This window comes from Trichosurus vulpecula, chromosome 3 (assembly GCF_011100635.1).
Source record: "Trichosurus vulpecula isolate mTriVul1 chromosome 3, mTriVul1.pri, whole genome shotgun sequence".
In the NCBI taxonomy this organism is placed as follows: Eukaryota; Metazoa; Chordata; class Mammalia; order Diprotodontia; family Phalangeridae; genus Trichosurus; species Trichosurus vulpecula.
In genome coordinates, this window is record NC_050575.1 from 286,677,963 (window position 1) to 286,699,921 (window position 21,959).

The 21,959-nt window shown below is 36.6% G+C and overlaps 2 protein-coding genes across 3 annotated transcripts in view; one reads left to right on the forward strand and one right to left on the reverse strand.

Annotated features, from left to right (window-relative positions):
- Positions 1-21,959, reverse strand: part of TMEM87B (transmembrane protein 87B) — a 47,315-nt gene that overhangs the window by 4,435 nt on the left and 20,921 nt on the right. Inside the window, exons 9-16 of one of the 2 annotated variants that reach the window (XM_036751037.1) lie at positions 21,568-21,667; positions 18,853-18,946; positions 11,381-11,452; positions 10,221-10,329; positions 10,082-10,140; positions 6,943-7,046; positions 3,871-3,944; positions 2,182-2,255 (exon numbers count right to left, since the gene is read on the reverse strand). In XM_036751037.1, coding sequence (XP_036606932.1) covers positions 2,182-2,255; positions 3,871-3,944; positions 6,943-7,046; positions 10,082-10,140; positions 10,221-10,329; positions 11,381-11,452; positions 18,853-18,946; positions 21,568-21,667 — 686 coding nt within the window. Of the gene's footprint in view, positions 1-2,181; positions 2,256-3,870; positions 3,945-6,942; positions 7,047-10,081; positions 10,141-10,220; positions 10,330-11,380; positions 11,453-14,263; positions 14,336-18,852; positions 18,947-21,567; positions 21,668-21,959 lie in introns of both variants that reach the window. The other variant, XM_036751036.1, reaches the window with a different exon arrangement.
- LOC118841275 (protein transport protein Sec61 subunit gamma-like) lies at positions 17,191-17,490 on the forward strand. Its single transcript, XM_036748648.1, has one exon. The coding sequence runs from the start codon at positions 17,230-17,232 to the stop codon at positions 17,488-17,490; it is 261 nt and encodes an 86-aa protein (XP_036604543.1). The 5' UTR covers positions 17,191-17,229.

A 21,959-nucleotide genomic window follows, 5' to 3' on the forward strand; every position in this document is an offset into this window, starting at 1 on the left:
TAGCAAAGAATTGGAAACTAAGGAAGTACCCATCAACTGGGGAATAGCTAAACAAATTACAGTACATGAATGCTGGGAACATGATTGTATTTTAAGAAATGATGAAGGGGACATTTTCAGAGAAGCCTCGGAAGAACTGTATGAACTGATGCAGAGTGAGTTGAGCAGAACCAGGAGAACAATTTATACAAGAATAACAATATTATAACTGATTATAATACTGTAACAATATTGTGTTTCAAAGACTTAGGAACTTTGATAAATGCTATGCCCAACAACTTGAGAAGATGCACACTGAAACATGCTGCCTGCATCCTGATGGAGAGGTGATGGACTCAAGAGTACAGAGTGAGATATGTTCTGTTCAGGGCCAATTCAGCTATTTGTTTTCCTGATGATACATGTTTATAATAGTCTACTTTTCTTGCTTTCTCAATAAGAGAAGAGAGAAGGTGAAAAAGAGAGAAGGTGGCTCATTTTTAAAAAATAAAACTTAATTTTTAAAAAATATGGAGGCTCAGCAGACTGCAGGTTAAATACAAGTTAAGGTAACTAAAAATACTAATGAATTTTGTGCTACATTAAGAGATCTAAAATCCTGGACTAAAAAATTGACAACACTCTCGACCTGGTCACACCATATACCAAGTACTGTGTTCAGTTCTAGGTACCACATTTTAGGAAGGATATTGACCAATCAGAAAATATTCAGAGGATGGTGAAGGAATTTGAGGTCATACCACATGAAAAGAACGAGAGGTGTTTAGCCTCAAGAGGAGATTTAGGGGGAACTAGTACCACGTGAAAGAGAGAGATTAAACTTTTTGCATGGCCCTAGGGGGTAGAACTAGGAGTAAGGAATGGAAGTGACAGTGAAGTGGATATAAGCCTGGTGTAAGGAAAAACTCCCTAATAATTAGAGCTATTCAAAAGTAGCATTTGCTGCCTCAAGAGGTAATGGGTTCCATCTCATTAGACTGGTGAGACTAGCTACCCTCTGTTATCCCTTTAAAACAGAGAAGCTATGCCTAATAGTAGCAAATGTGGGGGGGAGGAAACAGACTTGGATGTTTTAGAAGACTTCTAATTTAATGAGCCCAAAGTATGATATGGCTGTCCAAAGACCTAGCATAATATTGGCCTGCTTTAGATCTACTTTGATGGTTAAGCACAGGCTCTATAATTTAGGAAAAGAAAGATATTCCTTTATGATACTTGTAAGTACCTAATGCCTTGAAATAAGCTAAGAAACATTACCAAAATAGGAAAATAAGTTTTCTAAAAACAGAATAGTCTAATACTTCGAAAGATCTATGATTTTGTCAGTATGAATACTTTCTCCAACTGTGCAGATGGCAACCCATTAGTAAGCTGTTTTCATGAGTGTTGTGCGCGCCCCCAAATTAATCACCTACTACCCAACTATCTGTGATAAGCCTTTGCCAGGTAATTATAACTGATAAGATTCCAATTACTATGAAATTATTAATATAAAAATGTAACTGTCCTTCATCTCATTTCCAATCTAAACTGAAAGTAAAGTTTGAAATAAATTTCTAAAATTATTAATGATGATGATAATATATTTATATGGTGCCTACTATGTGTGAGGCACTGTGCTTAATGCTTTACAATTATTATCTTATTTGATCCTCACAACATTCCCTGGGAAGAAAATGCTACCATTATCTCCATTTTACAGCTGAGGAAGCTGAGGCAAACAGCAGCTAAATGACTTGTCTGCTCTGCCAGTAAGTGCCTGAGGCCGGATTTGAATTCAGGTCTTCCTGACTCAGCTTATCCACTGACCTTCCTAGCTGCTACTAAAACATTTATATTGCAATAATGACATTGACACAGGGATGATAACATCTTGCTTAATATAAGACATCATTTTAGTTTAAAAGTCTTAGGTAATCACACATTTTTAAATGCTTAGAATTTTTCAATCTTTTCCTAAAAATCTCAAATGATTACATATTATATGCTGTATCATCCATATCCTAAACCAAAATATCATGGTTATTTTCTCTTCTTTTTTTCTGTAAACACACATCCATATCCCTACCCCACCCCCGCAAAACTTAAATAATTGCTATAGAATGAAAAGGACACGCATTTGCATCCTAACAAAATGTTAGAATATTCCCACCTGTTTTTATTTTTAAAAATTATACTTACAACACTATTAGAAGAAGCAGATACAGCTGTTCCATTGGAAACAGTTTTTGAAGCTCTTAGCTTTATGCCTTCAGCTGTAACAGAAGAAAAGTAGAAGTATAAATAAAATTTTACAAAGAGATAGCCTTTTTTGAAGCCATATGCCTAATAGCTCAAAAAGGAAATGGAAAGAATTTACTATATATATGACTGATTCAGAGACTCATATTCTATCCTTAAATTATTTCATCTTGGATCTCCACTGCAGGACTAAGCCCTACATATGGTAGCAAAAGTATTCAGTTGACCATATGTGAACTAGTTTTAGATGTTTTTTCCAATACTGTGTCACTGGCAGAGTAACATGACTGGTTTCACTTAGTAATCTTCTTTGCATCTTTTAGTAAACTCAGGTTTCCCAAGTTGCCAGTTTGAATCATAGGATGGGGAAAAAAACTCCTTTTTTCATGATTCCTTCTCTCTAACCACCAATCTCCAAAAATCTAAAAGTTTAGCTAGAATTATACATTTCAATTTTTAAAAAGCAGATAAAATGTAGATACTTAGGCCTGGTGCATGTAGGAGGTAGAAAGCCAGCATGAATTATTAAAACTTTCTTCAGAATATTATTGTTTTTGGTCTTCCTATCACCAGAAGCTAGCAGAAGGCCTTGTAGCTAAAACGGACATGAAGTATAACAGATGTATGTTGAACTCAAATGACTTGTACAGGAATCTTATATTTATGAATAGATATTGGTCTACATAGACATTATAAACCAACATGCTACAAATAGGATTGGCTTTACACATAGGACAAGCTATGCTGTATTTCAGTCTAGTGACTCCTGAAACCCTGCTACTCAGGTTTCATTCCATTTATTTCCAAGCAAGCTCTTAAAATATAAACAAATCTCTTAAATGCACAACAAATGGTGAGACTTCTCGGGAGAGAGGTGGTGGGTTACAGGTCTGGAATGTTGCAGAAGCTATTAAATACACTTGCTACCATTATTCCTGTGTGATTCTTTTTTCTTTGTTACAAGAGTCAGGGGTAGGTATTGGAAAGCTTAAACATGAAGCATCAATAAAATATCAAAACAAATGCAAGTAACCCCAAGCAGGTAGCAGGTAGAAGAACACATAGAGAAATGGGTATCTACCAGAAAAAAAACTAAGCATTATCAAACAAGAGAAACAAAATTAAGAGTAGTAGGACAAAAATGAAAAAAGGAGAGAATTATATTGCTTTTTAAATTGTACTTCCTCTAAACTACTGGAGTGCTTTAACATGAGCTAAAAAAAGATTCAAGTCACTGTGAGTGATTTGTACAATATAATGGCTAATCCAGAGATTAATAAATGCTGCGGATAAGCCTCTGAAAGTTTTACTAATCCAGAAAAAACACTCCAGACAACTTTTGAATCCTAGAATATAAGCACAAACATGCATAAAAGTTTCAAATGCAGTAAGACTGATCTCACATATTCTACCTACGTTAAATATATTCCCCTCTGCCCCTCCTCCCTGCCATAAAGCATATCTAAGACAGTTGTGTGATATCTGCTGTTTTTTTAAATACATAGAAATATTTTGCTGGGATGATCCTTTTTAAAAATAAAAGCTTCATGCTTTGCTTTATAGTTCTAGATACATCAACTGATCAGATTCAATAAGTATCTTAAAAGATCACAAAATGAATAAACTTACCTAAATTTTCAGACACCACTGTGAATTCTTCAATTTCATCATCTGAATCATCTATTAAGGGTGTAAAGGCATATCTACACAAAAAGGACAAAGAGCAATGAGAGTACTGTGCTTTTATTAGTTTATTCAAAATATTTTCTTGTTCAAAATGTTCTCAGTATATAAAACACTAAGGCCTTTAAGAAAAATTTCTTTAAAAAAAAAAAACTAACCTAAAACATTAGAATGACCTAACAAGTGGTTAGAAAGTACCATCTTGTCCAGATTAATCCAGACACTGCTTTTTTTAAAAAAAAAAAAGCACAGGTCACTGAAGAGGAATTGGAAATTAATTTGTTGATTTAAGAAATCAGGTGCTAGACTACTAGGTTTCTGGTACTTTGCCCAGGAAATGATAGTGAAAAAGCATCACTTTTCAACTAGGAAAAAAAACGTCTTATGAGCTCTGTCATATTCAGCTGCTACAATAACTCCTTCTTCCTCACCTATTTCTGTCAAATTGGAGAAGCAGAAAATTTATGAACTCTAGACAATCAGAAATACCAGAAAAGCAAACCAAGACCTTTCACGGAAGGAAAAAAATATTTAGAGCTCTAAGAGACATCTGTATTAGCAAGCACCCTGGCACACCCAGGATGGCCTGCTAGCAAAGGTTCTTTGATCTGCTTTTCTAAAGGAAAGACAGCTTCAAAGTGGTCAACAATCTTACTTTAACTTCACATAAGTAGAAAGAAGTGAGTATCCAAGAAAGAATCCAATAAATGGGGCTCCAACTGTCTAAACAAAGTAACAGATACATAATTACTACACCAGGGACAGCCAACATCTGGGTTCACAAAGCTGGGGGGCTCCTTGACAATGACTACCCAGAGTCTCCTCTGGCCCAATCACAAAGACCTCAGGCAAACATTTTTTCCCATGAGTGAGCCCCAAAGCAAAACTCAGCTCAGAATATATATACACTTCTCAGAGCCAACGTGATTCAGTGCCTAATTACAAAAAGGTGTGAAAGCCTTGCTGCAAGTAAGCATCCCCTAAGCAAGCTTTCCCTTAGGCAAGTTCCTCCCCCAATGGGCTCTATTTGACTCAGGATGTATCACTGCTGTGAGCTGGGCCAGAGCTGAAAGCAGCAAGACATCCATGGTTGAAATACCTGTGTGCCTTTAGACCTGGGAACGCTGCCCCTGTTCCAGGAAAAAAGGGGACACGTATGGTCACATAGGCCTATTAATGGATGTGGAAGATCTTATATTCCATTAACCCTAGAACATCAGAGATCATCCAATCTAACTGCCTTACTTTATAAATAAGAAAACTGAAACCCAAAGAGGTGAGGTCTTACCAAACATAACCCAGTAAGTAAGCAGGACAAAGATTAGAACCAAGGCCTACTGCAACTCAGAGTCTAGTGGTCTTTTCCCTACACAATACTACCTCCCTCTAATTAGCCTGAGTAGCCCAGGCACAGTAACTAGTCCTCTAAGACTGAAACAACAGTTAAAGCTAAGAGCTAAGTAACTCAGGGACACTTCAACAATAATTCAAAGTACCTCAAAAACAGGAGACACTAAATTGAATCAAACCAAGAAGTAAAGGAAAAAGCTAACCATTATAGTCTGACTCAAGGTAAATCAACACTTCTAAGTTTCCAACATTACAAAATCAAGATAACAGTGCAGTGAGAAATATGAAGTTCCTAAAAACAGTTAAAAGATTGGTGGAAAAATAATAAAATCTTATCTTAGGCATTTGCTTCTTTAAAAAATTCCTCTATACTGATTTAAATTTGTAGAAATAAGAGCTATTCCCCAACTGATAAATGGTCTATGAATATGAACACGCAGTTTGCAAGGGAAGAAATTCAAGCTATCTATAGCCATATGAAAAAAAAATGCTCCAAATCATAAAATGCAATTTCACTCTGAGGTTCTACTCATTAGACTGGCAAAAAAAGAAAATGACAAATGTTGGGGCGGGGGGGGGGGAGGGGGGAGGGACCTGTGGGATGACAGGTACATTGCATATGAAGCTGTAAATTGGTTTAACCATTCTGGAAAGCAATTTGGAACTATGTTCCAAAAGTTCCAAAGTCACTAAAGATACCAGTCACTAGGCCTATGCCCCAAAAAAGATCAAAGAAAGGATTCATACGTACAAAAGTATTTATAGCAGCTCTTTTTGTTGTACCAAAGAACTGGAAAGTATGGAGTGACTATCAATTGTGGAACAGCTTAACAAATTATGGTATCTGAATATAACTGTACAGTGTTGTGAAAAACTGAAGGAGTTTTAGAAAAAATTGGAAAAACCTGCATTAACTAAAGCAGAATCAAGCTAATAAACTAGCAGAACAACATATACAAGAACAACATTCCAAAAGCACACTAACTTTGAAAGACTTAACAACTATGATCAAAACAATGACTAACCAGTCTTCTAGAGGCCAGATAATGAAGAATGCCACCCACTTCATGACAAAGTGGTAAACTGATTCAAATACTGAATGAAGTACGCATTTTTGGACATGACCAATTGAAAAATCTGTTTTTGCTTGACTATGCATATTTCTTCCAAGGGTTTAATTTTTCTTTCTTTTTTTTTCCCGATGGGGTAGAGGAGAGACATGGTGGGAAAGAAAGAAAATAAAAGCTTGTTAATTAAAAAAATAAAATTTAATTAAAAGGTGTAAAAAATCAAATAAATAAATGTGATATAAAAACAAAAGATATCAATGCAAACAAGACAAAAAAATTTAAAGACAAAAAGAGCCTTCTAAAAACTACTTTGTATTGTTTTAATTTTTTTCCTCATAAAAAGAAAGAATAGTGCGCTTTTCTCAGATGCTCTCCAGTGTTGATACACAGACACTTCATCAGACTACTGTCAGTAGTGTTAGGTTTTGGGGAGACAAATAAACCCCTTCTGAGAGCAAAGAATAAAAATGATGAAGTAACAAGCAACAGTAAAAGTTATTTTTCTGAAGGCAAATACATACTTTTTTCCTACTATATATAGAATATGATTTTGTAAAACATCTGGCTATAATACACTACTTTTGCATATTTAAAATACCTCTGATTATTTGCTGATGGTCTCCATAAAAACATTATCACTAGAAGAATGAGAGAGAAAAGGAATCTCCAAAATGCATCATCAACCCAGAGTTCCATCCAGTCCTGCAAGAAGGTTCAAAAACATAAGCAACTTAATTCACTAGGAAATTAATTCACTTATGAAAGAAGCAGGCCAATATTTTACTGTACAAAAAACCAGAGTTCTCTCTATTATAGTGTACATTAGTCCAGAGTGATTTGCCCAAGGTGAAATAGAGAAATTTAATGGATGAACTGGGTTTATATCAATCAATCAATCAATCAACATTTGTTAAGCATATATTATCTGCAAGGAACTGTGTTAAGCCCTGGGGATACAAAAAAGAGGCAAAAGACAGTCTCTGCCCTCCAAGAGCTCGCAATCTAATGAGGGAGACAAGAGGCAAACAAATATATACAAAAAAGCTACATTTTTAATAAAAAGAAAATAATTAACAGAGGGAAGGTACTAGAATTAAGAAAGACTGGGAAAGGCCTGCCACAAAGGATGGGACTTTAGTTGGATGCCAGAGAAGTCAATGAGTAGAGCTGCGAACAGAGAGTATTCCAAGCATGACTGACAGCCAGAAAAAATGTCTGCAAGGTCTCGTGCATGCAACAACCAAGAGGCCAGAGTCACTAGGTCAAAGAGCATGTGGTAGAGAGTAAGATCTAAGAAGATTGGAAAGGTAGGAGGGGGCTAGGTTATGAAAGCCTTGGCAAGATCGCAGGAAATGAGAGATAATGAGGAGTCAAAGATGACTCCTCCATAGTGAGCCTGAGGGACTGCAAGGACGGTGTGCCCTCTACAGTAATGGGGGAGGGTTGGGGCAGCTAGGTGGCACAGTGAGTACAGCACTGGCCCTGGAGTCAAGGAGGACCCGAGTTCAAATTCGGCCTCAGACACTTGACACACTTACTAGCTGTGTGACCTTGGGCGAGTCACTTAACCCCAATTGCCCTGCCTTCTTCCCTCCAAAAACAAAAACTAATGGGGGAGCTTGGGGGGCGGGGAAGGAAAATGATTCTGATTTGGACACACTGAGTAACGATGTCAAGTGGACAATTCAATTCAAGATGTCTGAAAGGCAGCTGGAGATGCATAATTGGAGGTTGGCAGAAAGATTAGGGCGGAACAAGTAAATCTGAGAATTAAATCCACAGGAATTGATGAGATCACCGACTGTAGTAGTACAGAAAGGGAAGAAAAGAGGGCCCAGGACAGAAATCTGACAGCTCTGAAGTACATTTAATTTGTTTCTAAGTTAGCATTATCATTTATCAAGATTCAATCCCTGACACAAAACTCCTAAGGCAAACCTTTTCTCCAGGCATTCCAGCTTCAGCGTTTAAGGAAGGGTCTTTAAGTAAGTAGCTGTGTGGGACAGCAGAGCAACTGTAGCACTAGCTCTGCTCCTTGCTGGCAGCTGTGTGACTCTGGGCAAGTCACCCTAATTGAGCCTCAGTTTCCTCAGCTATAAATCGAAAATAACAAAACTAGCAACATCAGCTGCATAGAGTTGTTGTCAGGATAAAAGGAGAGAAAGGACGTAAAGCATAAAGAAACTTTACATTTTATGTCTATAGTTGCAAAAGCCTCTGGTTTGGGAGAAGTAGGTAGAACTCTGGACTTGGAATCAAGAAGACTTGAGTTCAAATGTAGACTTATACACTTACTGCTGGCATGGTGCTTAACCTATCAGACTTATGTGGATAACAGCAATGACTTCCCAGGGTTGTAGTGAGGATCAAATGAGATAACATTTGTAAAGTACTTTGCAAACTTTAAAGTGCTATATAAATGCTAGCTATCATCATCATCATTAGTGATAATAATATAGGTATTTTAATTTGGAATTATTTTAGAATGAAACAAAAGTAGAAATCTGAATTTCGGCTTATTTATTCTCTTTCTCTACTATTAAAAATTCCACAAAATTTTAAATGAAAATATGAACCTGGAGTATAGAGAGAAAGAATTTCAAAAAAGATTCAGCTTGCTCTGCTAATAAGCTATGGTTAAAAGGGAAAAAGCAAGAGAACTTTTGAAGGGTTCTTCCCGACTTCTTTATTCAAATTAGATACAAATCCTTAGTAAACAATTTATTTCTTAATAGCTCCTATAAGTTGTATTATCTGTATAAATGTTGTATTCTTCTTGTAGAATGAAGGAAGGGAAGAAAGGAAGGAGGAAGGGAAGATAGAAAAGGGGAGAGGGAAGAAGGAAAGGAGGGAGGAAGGGGAAGAGGGGGAAGAGAGGGAGGAAGGAAAGGAAGGTTCGGAGGAAGGGAGGGGAGAAAGAAGAAAGTGAGGGAAGAATTTATAAAGCACCTACCACATACCAAAAACTATGCTAAGTACTTCATAAATATTATCTTATTTGATTATCCTACCATCAGAGGTAGATGCTATTATAAAATGTTTTACAGTTGAGGAAACTGATGCAGGCAGAAGTAAAGTGACTTGTCTAGGGTCACAAAGCTAATAAGTGTCTGTTTAGTAAGAGTATGAACTCAGATCCTCCTGATTCTAGGCTCAGTGCTCTACCTACTGGACTATCTAGTTTCCACAGGAACAAATTTAATTTTCTTCATATCCCCAGTACCTAGCACAGTGTGTAATAAATACTTGAACTGAATAACCTAAAAACATTTAATACCATGAGCTTATGGATTCATTAAGCCTCAGCCAGTAGATTCACGCATTTTTAAATGCTCCTTCGAATAATATGATTGAGCATTTCTACAAGATGCATGAAAACTCTACTAGCTGCATCAAAATTAGGTCTTACTTCTCATTTACCAATAGTGTAAATAAGAAGAGATTTTAATATAGAAGAAGGGGAAAAAGATTCTATATTATTCTACATTAAACAAGGAAATCACAACCATTAAAGAAAAATGAAAAGACATAGTAATTGAGACGGGAAGAGTGAGGAAGGTTTTTTCAGTGGCTCACTCCAAAATAAAAAATACTACAGCCTTGGGTCAAACCGCTCAAATTAAAATGCAATTCTCCAAAGACATTATTGCTATGCATGCGTTTAAATAAATCTGATTCTTAAAAATTAATTTATAATTTAGCAATTAAACATAGTACTTAAATAGAATTATACTTACAGACTGACATTCTGCTAATCTAAACTTTTTAGTTGTCCATATCATAAATACTATAGAAGCTGAAACAAAGAAAAGTTATCTTTAAAAGAATGATCAACGATAAAAAAATCTGCATAGTAAATGTAATTAAACAGCTTACCTAATATAGCAAAAATCAGAGTATTTGTGAAGTGTCTGTAGAGTGAAAATTTCACTGTGTTCTTTCTTAGTTTTAGGGTCTTCATTGTTTGTGCCAAACTTACAAATATGTACACATACATACTAAGGAAAATAATTGTTTTAATAACAGAGAAAGAGAGTAAGTCAAAATTCAAATTTCTACTTTTATTCCATTCTAAAATAATCTCAAATTAAAGTACCTATATTAAACTGGTTTTTTAATAGTAAAACGTAGGAAATTATATTAAAACTGGTAATTCTATCTCAACTCCACTTTTCTCATATGTTAACGTACAACTCATTTCTGTCTTTAATCTTAGAGATATGAAATGAATAAAGTTTATGACCACATTCTTGAATGTTTTTATGCTTTGCCTTGGGAGAAATAAAGCACTATGTAAATGCGACATGAATTTGTTACCCAGAATCGGGCCTATTTTGTACAAAGCCAATGGGTGCAAGAGCTACACTCCCTAGAAGGGCCTTCTAATTCCCAGACCATGTCCCTTTATAATAGGTTATATTAGGTAGTTTCTTGTATGAACTACTCACTTGCCATATAAATACAAGATGTCCCAAATTAAGCTGCTGAAGCCTAAAACTGCACTAAGACTTGTGGTATACACTATATTTACCTTTATTAAAATGTTTCCTACAAAGATAGTTTTAAGAGATAGAAGCACAAAGCAGTTACTTTAGACTCAAAAACAAACAACCCCCCTCCCACCCATATTCTACTCTACTTAAAACTGTTTAATATTTTAAAGGACCAACATACTCAAAGGAAAGACTACAAATCAATTAAGCTTTGCTTCTATGTGTCAACCAATTTATATCAAAGCCACACAATATAACATCCCCCAACCTATCTTAGGCTTTCAAAACACCTGTAGTGGAAGAGCTGACTAAACACACCTCAAAAATGGTCTATCAGGAACTAAAAAGGCATATGACTGGCCAAAGAATATAAAAAGAGAAACTAGCAGAAAAGGCATTTATCATTAAGCAGTTGTGGTATTTGGGCAAAATTTAAGACACTATTCAAAAGTCAAGTGAAAGGAGGAAAATAAGCTGGTGCAATAAACACAAACAAAGCAATAACTCATATTAACATGCTTGCTGCAGTTAGAAAAAGGATATCCACCAGCATAAGCCAGAATCAAGCAAAGCCAAAGGGATGCTGGCCAGAGGAACAAGATCAGATTCTTTTGCCTGCATCAAAAAAGCCAAAAGTCAGAGTCACAAATATGTATGTGCTAAAAATCATTAACTTCACTTTTTCAGAATTTTTTCTTCCTACCCAGCTACTAGCGAAACTGGATTTTTTAAAATTAACTCAAACTCAGGTACATTGAGTTACATTTTTTCCCCAGCAATCTTAACTCTTTGTTGTTATTGTTGTCACGATCCCATTTTGCCAAGAAGCAAAGATACTGGAGTGGTTTGCCATTTCCTTCTCCAGCTCATTTTACAGATGAGAAAGCAAGGTAAACAGGGTGAAGTGACTTGCCCAAGAGCATACAGCTAGTAAGTGTTTGAGGCCAGATTTGAACTCGGGAAGATGAGTCTTCTTGACTTCAGGCCCAGCACTCTATCTGCTGCACCACTTGGCTGCACTATTCTTAACTCTAGATGTAAGCTATTCAATATGCACTTTGTAGTTCATAGCCATAATTCATTAGTTCTCTACAATGATACAATAAAATATTCATTTCCATGAACATAAAGTATAACTTTAATATTTGACAATGATAATAAGAATTATCCAATCAGAAAATGTGCATTTTGGAAATCCAGGCTCACAATTTGGATTTCTCCAGTACTTATGTTTCTCATAATCATTTCTTCATTTTTATAACCATCTATGTGATATATATTTACACATTAGGTTTTTTAACCTTTGATACTCATTAGAAGAACTATCTGAGCAAATCAAAATTTTGAGCCACTAGGCTTAATACCTTGCTTTCTGAAATGGGGGAATATCTATGCTTTGCATGAAGGCAGTATATAATCCTGCCTAAAACATCAGAATATAGTTATAATTAACAGAATTTGTGCTCCAAGTTTTCTGACAAAATGCATTAAAGTTACTTTTGCTATTAGTACTACTTACTACCTTGTGGATAGTACTAGTTTTTTTTAAATTTCTATAGTTCACACCTGTAAAATTCTCCTTAAGAAAAGGCCATGCAGATTAAAAGACCTAGCTCAACTTTTAGAGTCCCTGAGTATTATATAATTGTATTACTTTAAGACTAGGCAGAATCCAAAAAAGGATGAGTTTTAGTACAAAATTATGTTGAGCAAAGATGAAAAGCTACAAGATTTGTTGAGTAAAGCCAAAGCAGCAACAACATTTATCTGCAGAAGATTTTTGTCTTTAAAGACTGTACAAATATTGACGTTTTTTCTCCTTTACATGTAAAGCTGGCTAACTTTTCTAAATAATGAAGTTATGCCAGCTTATGACTCCACAGCATCCTGGAATCAAATGACATGCCATGTCTGAAAAATATTTTTGCTGAAGTGAAATTTCATAAATATCTAGCATTTTTAGATAAAAGAAATAGTAAAATCACACCAGTATCTGAAAAGATTCCCTTCTGACATGAAAACAAGATCCAATAAGAGTCAGCATTAATAAGAAGTAGCAACACAGTCACAATATTTCACTTATGAAAGTTTCACGCAGCTTCATTTTTATACAAGAAGCTCTGAATTATACATAAGTAGCCTATCCACCTCTTTACTTCAACCACTGATGGACACATGATTCTGCCAATGTAAGATTTAGTGGACATTGCTATGGCTCAAAAATTCATCATCCTTCAGACAACCTGGTAATGAGCCTCTGTGTCCTATGCCTGAGTAATCCTTGGATGACACACAGAGGATCGTGGAACCCATATTCAAAGTCTTTCCCTGCTAAAAACTGATGTCTGCTCACATAGATTTTACTAACCTAGGGTCACTTCCATTACATAATGAGACATCATAGAAAGAATACAGTAATTTAGATAAAAGGAAATAATAATAGCCCATATTTATCATAAATTCTATAATTTGCAAAGCACTAATAGCTCAGTGAAAAGTCACAAGTCATTTTCTTCTGAGACAGAGAAGGGGGATTTGAAGGAAATCTGTAATTTTTCAAACAAAATCTTTATCCAGAAAAAACTCTTAATTATTCTAATTCCTTAAAACTCAAGAACCATTTATGAAATCCAGAAATATAACATTAATGCTTCATAGATTAGAAATTTTTAAAAAGAGCCAAAAGAGGGATAGATTACTGATACAAAAAGATAGCAAACATGTTTGGGTCTATATCAAATACTTGGAAACAGAACATGAGTACATGTCAATTTCATATCAGCAGGAAATACTAAAGAAAAAAATAAGAATATATGTTCAGAAATAGTTGCTTATTCTAGGAATGCTGTTATATCACAGAATTTTTAGAAATGCAAAGACCTTTAGATCTCTATTAACCCAACCCTCTAATTTTCGAGATAAAGAAACTGAAGCCCTGAGGCTCACTAACTCGTCCAAGGTCACACAGCCCTTTGTACAAGGCAGAGGGGGAGACAGAAGCTAACTCTCCTTTCCATGGTTATTTTCACTGTTCACAGTCACTGATTTAAGCTCAAGAAGGATCTTCAAAGGATAACCTAGTAGTACAACCTTCTGTCTCCAAGTAGGTCTATATTAGCTCTTTTTGTTTGACAATTCTACATCTAAAATTTTTCAGGTAAGGAATTCACAGTTTTCCTTGTTAACCTCTTTGTCAGCAACTTTCTTACCCATAAAACTGTATATTTCTACCCAATGATTCCCTTCTTAGAGCAAAGCATCTTCACTCTACCTTCTACTACATTCAGCTACTAAAAGTGGCCTGGCTCTGTTGAAATTCCTTCTAAGTTCTAAAGTGGCATTACAGTCTCATTTTCATGATTATTAGATATCACATTCTCCCCTCTCTTTAATTTTTATAAAAAGAAAACACACAGTAAAGGATATGAACCACGCAAAAATGGAGTCAATGACTGCTAAAATAATGTCACAAATGAGGACAGCTACATGGCTAGAACCCTAAAAAAAAAAAAATGGAAAAATCACATGTAACAAGGTTTCATAATCACACAGAACAACAATATAAATGATCGTTCTAATCTGTGTGTGGGGGGGGGGGAGGGCAGGAGGAATAAAAATAGTCTCACATCTGACCCTGGAAAGCTTGAAAAGTGGAATGTTCTTCCTTCAGAGAAGATAAGATCCCTCTGCTTGTAGGTCTTCCAGCAGAGCCTATATGACCATTTGTCATGTATGTTATCGTGGGGATTCCTACCATGTTATGTGAAGTGTGGGTCAAATCAGAAAGACACTGTGGTCTCTTCTAACTCTGAACACAAGTTTTACCGACAGATATGCAACAGTCTACAGGAAGCACGCCATAAGCATTATGGTGTGGTGTCCAAAACAGATCTAACCCTATTTATGTAACAGTGTCACCTAGCCATTTACTTCATGAATGATACCTTTAATGCCACTTCCTCCTTGCAAATCATCACTGTAAAGCAGCGGGGTCAAACTCAAGTACAAACTAAGCCATCCCAGGTATTTGTTGTATTCTATTTTATTTATTTTGTTAAATATTCCCCAATTCCCCAAATTCAAACTTGAGAGTTCTGTGACCCCACTTAAGAGAGTTTGATATCCCTGCTATAAAGGACCTGAGTTCAAACCCTGCTCCTCAAATTTACTACTACGTGACTATAGGCCAATTATAACTTCTCTAGGCCTTAGTTTCCTCATCTAAATAATGGGGATAATATCTGTAAGGCCAACCTTATAGAGCTGCTGTTAAGAATCAAAGAAGAAGATACATAAGATGTCTGCAAATCTTAAAACCTATGTGATTTGTTCAGTAGTTTCAGTAGTGTCCAATTCTTTGTGATCCCATTCGGGATTTTCTTGGCAAAGATACCGGAGTGGTTTGCCATTTCCCTAGCTCATTTTACAGCAAACAGGGTTAAGTGACTTGCCCAGTGTCACACAGCTAGTAAGTATCTGAGGCCAGATTTGTACTCAGGAAGATAAGTCTTCCTGCCTCAAACCCTGTACTCTATCCTGTGCCACCTAGCTGTCCTAAAATCTATATACAAGTTAGTTATTAATATGTGGCAACACACAAAATAAACACAAGAAGTATGACATGGTCTTATGAGAATGTCAGGAAAATTAGAATTCACAATAAGGTGAGATTAAAACACACACACACACACACACACACACACACACCTGAATTCTCCTTAACTAGAAAAAAAAAATTTAAATAACTATACTAAAAGGTGAAAACACCAGTTGAGTTTAATTCAGAATGCTACTTATAACCAAACTAACATGAAGATAAACAGTGTCATTAGAATCTTAGGACACAATTGCTATTCCCAAAGAACTATAAACAAGAACAAAGAACTGAGGATCTGGTTTCCAGTGTAGAGATGACAAGGAAAGCTCTTTGATGACCTACACTGAATGTATGATCTATTTTATGGTCTTTCTACCACAGCCCAGTAACTTATCTATGTTCAAGATACAGGTCAAAGAGCTCAAAAGGACACTTTTACTCTCAGGAAGAATAAAATATTTCTTTAAAAAAAATGAAAGAAGTGTTTGAAAGTAAAAAGGACCTGAAGAAGCGAATTAGAATACTAATCTGTGGCAGCAAGTCCAAGGGTAGAATAATGATACCAACCTGAAAAACACAAATGTTGGGGCAGAGCCAAGATGGCAACTAGAAAGCAGGGACTTGCTTAAGTTCTCCTCCAAATCCCTCCAAACACCTGTAAAAAATGGCTCTGAACAAATTCTAGAGCTGCAGAACCCATGAAAGAGCAGGGGGAAGCAGGGCTCCAGCCCAGGACAACCTCGATGGTCGCTGGGAAAGGTCTATCGTATGGTGCTGGAAGCAGAGCATAGCCCAGCGTGGGCCACACCAGGACCAACCAGACCAGGAATCAGGCAGAGCAGGCCTTAGGGCATTGAATCACTGCGCTGTGGCAGTTAGACTTCTCAACCCACAAATGCCAAAGACCATGGAGCAGGTCAGGGGGAAAACTGCTGGATTGGGGTGAGAGCGGTCCAGCCGCAGCCCTGGGGGTGGCAGAGGTGGTGCGGCAGTGGTGGCGGCAACAGAAGGAAGCTCCTGCAGCTGCTTCTGAAGCTCCAGGGTCAGCTGCTTCCAGAGTCCTGGCTCATACCATGGGAGGAATCAAGCAGCCAATCAGAGCGGGAGTGCAGGGAGCGCTTTGCTGTGCCCTACTTGGATCTGGGTCACGGTCCTGGTTGGTTCTTGGGGGAGGAGGAGCGCCGATGTGGCAGAGCTTGCAGTGACAATGGAGTAGAAGTAGCTCTGAAAACAGCAGCGCAGCCCCTAAAGCTTGGGACAAAGCACTCTCTACTCTACAAGCTGTTATACCCTAACAAAAAGCTCAAGGGTCAAGTAGTTCGCTGGGAACGTGAACAGGCAGCACAAAAGGATGCAGACTCAGACCATAGAATCTTTTTTTGGTGACAAAGAAGATCAAAACATACAGCCAGAAGAAGTCAACAAAGTCAAAGAGCCTACATCAAAAGCCTCCAAGAAAAATATGAATTGGTCTCAAGCCATGGAGAGCTCAAAAAGGATTTGGAAAAGCAAGTAAGAGAAGTGGAGGAAAAGTTGGGAAGAGAAATGAGAGTGACGACAACTTGCTAAAGGAGACTCAAAAAAATACTGAAGAAAATAACACCTTAAAAAATAGACTAACCCAAATGGCAAAAGAGCTCCAAAAAGCCAATGAGGAGAAGAATGCCTTGAAAGGCAGAATTTGCCAAATGGAAAAGGAGGTCCAAAAGACCACTGAAGAAAATACCACCTTAAAAATGAGATTGGAGAATGGTTACGTGTCCTTTGGGTCTGGACATCGGTTGTGCAGATAGTCATGGATCAGGTAATGCAATCTGTTGAGCGTAGTTGGCACTTTGTGAAGGACTCAATTCAGCTTGTCAAAAGATGTACCAAGCCAGATAGAAAAGGATTCCAGAAGACTGCTATGGCAACAGCAATAGGGTTTGCCATAATGGGATTTATTGGATTTTTTGTTAAATTGATCCATATCCCTATTAATAACATCATTGTTGGTGGCTTAATACTTCTGGAAGACATTTACTGCTTCAAGCTTGATGGACAAGTTTGGGGTTAGGAAGGTGTTGGCTTTGTTCATTTAGTAAAAATTTTGTCTTATGTGGTTTACTCCCATGGTATTTCCAATGTCTGCATTAAAATAACTTTTACAAAAAAAATTAGATTGGAGCAAATGGAGGCAGGATTCCTCCTGAAACAATCACATATCTACTTACATATTTATGTTTTATTCTCAGTTAAATATAAGCTACTTGAGGGCAGAATGTTTCTCAATTTATCTTCACAACCCTAATACCTTCCAAATGAACAGATGAATGAATGAACATGGCACAGAGAAGCCACTTTTATACTTGTACTGAAATGCTAAGTAGAAGAAGAGTCAAGGAGCCCTAGTTGCAGGTGATACATTCAGTGCCCCAGGCCCAGATGAGCTACATCCCCAGGAACTAAATAATTAGCAAATGTGACGAAGGGCTGCTTGTCAGTGGTCTCTGCACAAAAGGCAGAGTCGCCACAGGTCTAATGAAGTGCAAATACTGTCCTGATTTTAAAAGACTAGAGTCTTAAAACCATACGCTCCTGAGATGACTTCTATTCCTGGCCAAATTCTAGAATATGTGAAAGACACGGCTAGTGAACACATAGAAAAAGAAATGATGAACCCCCCAAAACAAGAAGACTTCACCAAGAACATGCCATACCATTCCTTTTGCAGAAGGGTTAACACTGGTCTATCAGAGAATTCTAGAGGTATAATTCACTGATTTTTGCAAAGTCTATCATGATTTTCTTGTGAATAAATATGGGCAAGGTGATAACACAGTGAGGTACCTACAGAAGATTATTAATGGCTTCAGTTCAATGTCAACTTGCTTACTGAAGTGAATAGAGGAATTAATAGCATGCTTATCAAATGTGGAGAGCATACAAAGATCTTGATAGGCCAGCAACAGTGGGCTGCATCCAAAAAGATGAAATTTAACCAAGATAAAACTATTATACAAGCTTTCAATTCACATGCAGTTTTTTTAAGTAAAAGTTTCAGAACAAGTAATGTTGTATAGTCTTTAAAATATCAAATTGGAACAAAAGAATACGGGGTGTTTCAGATACACATCAAATGAGTTGAGATAATTTGTACCTACCAAAACTTTCAAACTAGACTATGTTCTACATTTGTAAGTGATTAAATTCTGTTCTTCATATGCTCAGGAAAAATAGTAACAATTTTTTAAAATGAAAATATCACATAAGCAGAAATGTCTAGTAAATCCAGAAGAAACTTTTTGTAAATTTATACAATTAACAACACATAAAAATATTAAACTATGTAAATTCATTTCTAGAGAAACTCACCAAAAGATATGATTAAGTAAAACATGTCTTAAAAATAATTTTTTAAAAAGTTGCCTCTTTTTACCCCAATAATTCTCATAATGCCTTCAATAGCCGCAAAAATGAAGTAAAGAGTACCCAGTCCGATCACTCGATGCATAACCGTTCCTAAACGAGGTCTGAATCAATGAAACAAGAGAAAAACAAAGCGTGAGTAAGGTAAAATACAACTGAAGAAAACATACTGGGTACAATTTTTGGTAACAAGTCATCATCTAATTATACACATATATATATATATGCAGTTCTCAATATTTTTTCTTCTTATAGTTGCCTTGTTCAGCAATAGATGGTAATCAGGTCTTTGAAATGGAGACCCAGTGAGTTAAGGAAGCAAAAGAAAATAGTTTATGAAGATTAGGTCTAGAGACTGAGGAAGCAGATCCTAAAACAGACCAAAGAATATGTCAATTGCAATGAAATGTCTGTTTTTTTTTAAAAGCACTGCTCAGAGCAGATTAAATGAAAATTAAAAGAATGCAAAGCAGCGGGTATCTGTATATGATGGACTACAATTCTACTGTTAAGGAGAAGTAGGCCCAGCACTTCTCTGAAGACTATTAGTAGGATTCATGACGTAGGCTGGGCCTGAGCTACTTTTATAGATGAAAACTTAAGGTTAAGATGAGGCTCATGGTTACACAGGTTAGTAATTGTTAGGGTCAGAATTCAAATCAAAGTCCTCTGATTCCAATTCCAGCTTTCTTTCCTCTGTACCACACTCTTCTTGACTCAAGGCTGGAAATGACCTTAGAGATCAGTCAAGACCAATGGCTTCATTTTACAAAGGAGGAAATTGAGGCCAATTTCTATGAGAATGATCCAGCTCCTGGCACACAGAAGGCATTTAATGCTTGTTAACTCACTTGCACAGGTGAGTTAAAGCAGCAGAGGCAGAATTTGAACCCAAATCCAGCCTTCTTTCTGCTGCAATATGCCACCTCTTTTCAGGAGAATCAGAGAGGCAAAAGGAAAAGATGGAAAAACATTTAATCCATTCCTCACATTCACATTTAAGACAATGGGACAACGGGAGAAACAACACAACACCACAAAGGCCACAGTTTCTACATTCCTATGGCAGATACGCTTCCCAATGAGCATAATCTACAAGGCCTCACAATCTGGAGAATCTCACTGCCCTCATCAGGATACAGCGTTCACCAGAAAGGAAGGAAGAAGCAGGAGGAAAAAAAACAGAAAATGTTGAAGTGCCATAGTTTAAAAACACACGTAGAAAGTACCTTGTTATAATCTATAGTTACATATAGTTATAGAAACTCTTTCACTTCAGCAAACTGCAGAGATTGTAGACAAAAAAAAAGGACTGATTTTCTTAGTTATTCCCCAAGATACGTGAGTTAGGGGCAGAGTAAATTTAAAACAGTAAGTCTACCGTTGGAATCATGGCATCTTAAGAAAATTCAAATAAACTGTAAAAGCAGAATAAAATTCAATTACCCGGAGCCAACAAATTTAATGGTACCCATATTTACTCAATGCCCACCCATCAGAGCTATTTTATATAAAATAATGTTTTGCAAACTACCAAAATCCATTGTAAGAAAAAAAATGGTTAAAAATGAAATCCAAAATGGTATAATAGTCACATTTAGAACTCTGAAGCCATAATTTCAAATGACTTAATAGAGGTTTTGATAACCTGGATCCAAATTAATGTGGAACCCTCAATAATCAAAATTCCTTTTCTACTCTAACTTTTTATGATAGGGAGCTATAACATAATGGATAGAGCCAGACTCAGTCAAGAATCAATCAACAGGCAATGATTAAGAGTCTACTATGTGCCAGGTACTGTATGAGGCCCTGAGACTACAAAGAGAATAAATGGAACCCTTCTCTACTTATAAGGAGCTTACATTCTAAAGGAAGACCTGAGTTCAAATACCACCTCTTCACACCCAATGGCTGTGACCCTGGGCAAGCCACTTAACCTCTCAGTGCCCCAGTGAACTCCCAAACACTACAAACTGCTATTGTAGAAGGAGAGTCCTCACTTAAGAATTCCCTGCACCAGCAAAACCTTAGCTCCAGCTAAACAACAACAACAAAAAAAAAACCCAACCACCACCCAACTTCAAAACAGGTGAATACAAACTGACAGAAGAGATTTATTCAAAAAAGTATCTTCTAGTATCTAAGGTATCTAGTATCTTTATTAGAATCAATAAAATTCAAACACTTATTTCCCTGGGAGAAGAGGCATTAGAATCCCTTTCTCCCAAGTATAATGCGGGGCTATGAAGCCTAGGTCCAGAGGCAATGCAAAAAAAAAAAAAAGTAAAAAAAATTATCCTTGTCCTAGTATGGGAACTAATATGGGATAAAACATGCACACAAATATATAAAAAAGAACAATGCATAAGGCTTTATGAAATAAAAGTATTAAAATAAATGGCAGGTTTTTGAGGAGGGGGTTACTCTAGCAAAGCTGTATCTATGTGGATTATATTAACAATGTGGAAGCAGGAAGGTGGGTCAAGAAACTATTGCAATCGATCAAGCCACAGGGAAAGAAATCCTAAAGTAGGTAGTGAGAATGAAAAGGAAGGGCAGATAACAAAAGAATAGCAGATACAACAGGAATGAGAATGAATTAGAGGATGAGGGAGACTGAGTCAAAAGTGATTCTAAAGATTTAAGTCCGATTGGGAAAGTGCTAGCACTATTAAATGGAAAATTCAGAGGCAGGATGGTTGTAATAACACCTAATACTTACTTCACAATGCCATAGCCCAAGCTCACAATAATAACCAGGAGGCGTGCTAGTGTCCTCTTAATTGCAGAAATCAACTCAGCAAATATTAATAAACCTTGGGCTGAAAAGGAAACAAATCACTTTTGATGCACAATAACAAACTCAAAGAAATTCTCCATATTCAAGATTTCCCATTTCTTCAAATAGATATGCCCAACCCTTTCTCAGATTTGTCATCTGCGAGCCCTCTCGGGCACACCTTTATAAAAGTGAAAAACTGGCTGCATGTGAATAGCATACAGTTGCAATGCTACTAAAATAAAGTGGATTCCTTGTTAGAGTAAAAAGAGAAAGGGAAAAGTAAGCAAGTAGAAGGTCACTGACTCAAAAAATCTCTAATTTTCACCAACAAA

What these genes read in the sequence shown, in the direction of transcription:
- LOC118841275 (XM_036748648.1), top strand. Translation starts at nt 17,230, where the DNA reads ATGGATCAGGTAATGCAATCTGTTGAGCGTAGTTGGCACTTTGTGAAG.